Source organism: Penaeus monodon, chromosome 1 (genome assembly GCF_015228065.2).
Source record: "Penaeus monodon isolate SGIC_2016 chromosome 1, NSTDA_Pmon_1, whole genome shotgun sequence".
NCBI classification, from domain to species: Eukaryota; Metazoa; Arthropoda; class Malacostraca; order Decapoda; family Penaeidae; genus Penaeus; species Penaeus monodon.
Genome location: NC_051386.1, coordinates 1,352,448 through 1,357,447, shown reverse-complemented (window position 1 = coordinate 1,357,447; position 5,000 = coordinate 1,352,448). Strand labels below are relative to the sequence as shown.

At 36.0% G+C, this 5,000-nt stretch overlaps 1 protein-coding gene across 1 annotated transcript in view; it reads right to left on the bottom strand.

Moving 5' to 3' along the window:
- LOC119576823 (serine/threonine-protein kinase PAK 2-like) overlaps positions 1–5,000 on the bottom strand; it is a gene marked incomplete in the record, with an annotated part of 20,277 nt that overhangs the window by 3,256 nt on the left and 12,021 nt on the right. Inside the window, 1 exon segment of the mRNA XM_037924508.1 lies at positions 3,658–3,844. Within this exon segment, the coding sequence (XP_037780436.1) occupies positions 3,658–3,844 (187 nt within the window).

Sequence of the window (5,000 nt, the reverse complement as noted above, 5' to 3'; positions counted from 1 at the left end):
CTCACAAACCAGCAGTCAATAGCTTGCATATTGGAATAGCACAGGTTTAGAAAGCGAATCTGGATAAATAACAGGATGGGCCAGGGTAGGAAAGCCTGAGAGGAAGCAAGACACAGTGGGCCAAGTTAGGCTGGTCTCTATGGGCTACTCTGAACAACTGTTTTCTACCTCAAAAATGTTGCAGCCTGTAGTAAAAAACGATAAAGGTGTGATAACCAATGCACAAATATGAAATAAATAATGAAGTCAAGCCTTAACCAGCATGTGAGTCATAATAAACAAAACAAACAATATTAACCCACTGATGCTGGAATGGCATGACACACATGCCATATCTAGTGTGATTTTTGTTTATTAATTTTGGTACACATCGATGGCTCCACAAATGCATAGTCACCAAGGACTCGATTAGCCCTACCTGACTTCACCTCTTTACCCTTATCATGAGGTTTGACAAACTTCATTATATTTCTATTGCTATTATTATTATTATTATTACTATTTTTACCATTATCATTAATAAAAGTAATTGTAACAACATTCAACAATATCATTGGTATTATGGGGGGAAGGGGGGGGGGGGTGCACAAAGAATGGCAAAATCAGGCAAGGTTATTTAGGCCTACTAAGTAACCCCTGTCACTAAGTGCTTGTAGAGCCATCTATGAGTCAACAAAATTTACAAAGCAGTACTACAATGGACAGTACATGGGTTAATAGATCAGTTATAGAGAATCTATTGGAAGAATAGCCTGCTTAAAAAGGTAATTTCATGGTGTACTACAAATGTTTTGTGAAAAGGCCTCCTGTCTAACACTCTCTAGTATCTATTCCTGCTTGTTCTAATGTTATAAAATCCGCTGTCCTTTCATTTTAATGTAATCTCTTTCATACATAGATATAAATTGTTCAACCCAAAAATGTGAATTTGTGAAACAGAAGTAGTGTTCTTACCTCACAACAAAACTATGAATGCTGTGACAATTTAAGACAAATCATGAGTCCAGCTTTGAAAAGTCAGGTACAATAATTTTGCAAAATGAAGGAAATATGAATGCAGTGAGATTTTAGATTCCAGCTTTGAGAAGTCAGGAACAACCACTTTGCAAAAGGACAGTACACCATGTCATACTGCAAAGGTGATTAGGAAATGGTTACAAGATTGTCACGCTGACTAAAAACCTGTCTGACCAGGTAGCTCCTCAGACCTCTTCCCAACAGAAATCTTTGAAATCTCACAAAGAAATGCTTTATGATATTCCCCTAAGCATCAACAATCCCCAGACTGCTGTGCATGCTGTCTAGTAGGATAATGATGTTGCCCTCAGTACTAGGCTTGCACATTCCCATGTTGTGAGGCTCAGGCTTATGACGGCATAGAAGGGAGGTGTAACCATCTCCAGAACTTCATTAGGTGACCACTCTCATGAAGTTATCACAGAGTTTGAAGCCACTAAACATCCTAACTTTTGAGGTGAATATTTGAATGACAGGTTCTGTGTTCCTATAAATAAATACATTCATACAAATATAAACTCATACAATTCATTCATAAATACTCACACACAGACATGAACACACATATATAATATTCATTCACTCATATGTACATATATACTGACACAAAACTCAATTAGAAATATGCAATCTGAAAGTCAAACTAAACTTTTTCAACAAGACTAAAACCCAAGGAAGTCAGCTTTCCAATAAACTGTATGATATACTTTCTCATCAAATCAAAACCCTACTGGTTTTATTCAATATAAAAATACATATGGGTACAGATATGAACACACACACACACACACAGACAAGCAGATAGACAAACAAAAACACAAATATACATGTACTGATTTCATTCTTTCTTGTGTATACTTCAAGTTTCATATTAGTTCTGCCTACACAATGCCTTATTTCTCTATCAATTTTTATTGGTGTCCTCCTTTTGTGAAATAAGACCCTAATCACAAACACTTTGGCACTCGCTGTTAATCTATTCCCTTCATACCATTATTCTTTCTCCTCTGAACACCTAAAACTAAATCCCTAGTACATCCTTCCCACAGACCTTCTAACTTCTAGATGCCACATGCCGTAGGACACCCCCCTTTTAAGCAGACTTTTTTTTGGAAAAATAATAAAATACATGATCTCTTGTGGAAATCTGCTCCAAAACTTTTGACTCCCACAAGAGGTCATTCCCCCCAACAAATCTGTCTTTCATACAGCTTGAATCTATATTATTGCTTACTACCTTATCCCCTATAAGAGTCAATTTTACTGACACAAAGTGTTTACTACACATGCTTTCACTCCTAAATCTCTTGGCATGGAGAGGCTACAAATTTATAGTAAGTACATTATTTATGTCACCGAGTTCAGGCAATCAGCCTAGCTGAACTGTCATCATTTACAAAAAGGTACCTGCATGTCAAAAGACAAAAGTAATTTTTTGTGATTTTTTATGAAATTTTTGTGAATTTTTAATGAATTTTCTGGGCAAAAATAATGTGTCTTTTGTAGCAAAAAATATGACAATCTCACCTGCTTCTTTTTCCATGCGTCTGACCTGAACTGCCCTTGTATATATGTACGTATGTATATGTATGTGAATATATCTATATATCTATCTATCTATCTATATATATATATATATATATATATATATATATATATATATATACATATACATATACATATACATATACATATACATATACATATACATATACATATACATATACATATACATATACATATACATATACATATACATATACATATACATATACATATACATATACATATACATATACATATATATACATATATATATATATATAATATACATATACATACATACATACATACATACATACACACACACACACACACACACACACACACACACACACACACACACACACACACACACACACACATTAGACACTCATAAACATGTACACACACACACATAAATGCGCACACGCACACATCTCTGGATAAAGTACGTAACATAACTCTAATGGTAGAAATTTTGATTTAGTAATAGTACTACTAATACAATACTAACTACAAAAAAAAATCATTCCCAATCTAAATTTTACATATATTACATTTCTCTACAGTTTGAAGATAAAATTACACACTGTAATATTTATGTTTAACACTTAATATGATTTTAATACATATGAATATATTATACAATTTTCATACATTCTTTTGCATTAAAGTAATATTAATAAATTATAAAATAACCAGTCATATCATAAGCTTTTCTACCATTTATCATCAATAATAATAAAAATAACAATAATAACAATAATAATAATAATAATAATAATAATAATAATAATAATAATAATAATAATAATAATAATAACAATAACAATAATAATAACAATAATAATAAAAAAATAATAATACTGACAACAATAATAACAATACAACAACAACAAAAAGCAATAACAATACTTAATAACCTACATGTCCCAGTATTTCATCACCTCATTACTCGTAAGTGCAATGAAAACGAGGTACACATCTCGTCACGGCATCCCTTTCCCCTCCTTAGTTCCGCCACAAGGGGAAACAAGCCTCCAAACAAAAACAAAAAACAAAAAAAAACAGAGGCCAACACTCTATTGCCCAACTCACCGTAAACTCGCCGGTGCAAGCATCAAAGCCAACATGGATGGTGTGCTCAAAGTTCGTCGGGTACGAGATGTTGGGCTTGTCGCTGTCCTTGTGTCTCTTCCCCCCCTTGTGGCCTTTATGCTTCTTCTTCTCCGATTCCGGCTCCTTTGGCAGCGGCCTCATGTCTACGGCCATCACTGGTTCAGCCCTGAAGGGAAAACGTAGGGTTCAGCATCTCCCTCTCCAATTAAATAAAGATGATGAAATGATGCTGAGGGGGTTGGTGGTGGCCGGCAGTGCTGGGGGTCAAGGCAATCGCAAGAACAGTCAGAATAATGCTAAAGAGGATGACAAAAGCTATGGGAATAATGATATGGATGAAGATGAGGATCATTATCATGATTAATGTGATGATGATGGTGGTGATGATGTTGGTGTTGATAGTGTTGGTAATGATGTTGGTGTTGATGGTGTTAGTGATGGTGTTGGAGGTGATGGTGTTGGTGATGATGGTGTTGGTGATGATGATGATGATGTTGATGGTGTTGGTGATGGTGTTGGTGATGATGCTGGTGGTGACAAAAGCTACAGGAATAATGATATGGAAAATGTGAATCATTATCATGGTTAAGATGAAGGTGATGGTGGTTGTGGCAATGGGGATGTTGGTAGTGGTGTTGATGTTGGCGTTGATGATGGAGGTGGAGGTGATGTTAGTGATGATGGTGGTGGTGGTGATGATAATGTTAGTGATGATGGTGATGTGGTGGTGATGATGTTAGCATTGATGATAATGATAGTATTGGTGTTGCTGTGGTGTTGATGGTGATGATGGTTATATTGGTGATTATGGTCATAGTGATGGCGAATATATTGGTGATTATGCTGGTGATCATGGTGATGAATATGGCAACAACAATGATGATAATACTGATTGTGAATATACTGGTGATCATGGTGAGAGGACAGTGATAATAATAATGATAATGATGATGACGAAGTGCTTGGGAAATCAAACACACACATGTACCCTCTCTCTTTGTTTCTTACCATAAAACAGGAAACAGTGCAAATGATATCCTTACCTTGAATACAAGGCATGAGTCACCTGAGTTAAAGCTCAGTCCAACAGGAACCTTAAAGTTCACTGACTCATCACCAAGGAAAGGAGGGAAGGGAGTGCAGGAGGGAAGGGAGGGCAGGAGGGAAGGGAGATATGTAGGGATGGGGAGGGGGGGGAGGGACAGCAAGAGAAAGAGATAGAGAGAGACAGGAGAGAGAGAATAAGAGAGAGAGAGAGACAGGAGAGAGAGAAGAGAGAGAGAGAGAGAGAGAGAGAGAGAGAGAGAAGAGAGAGAGAGAGG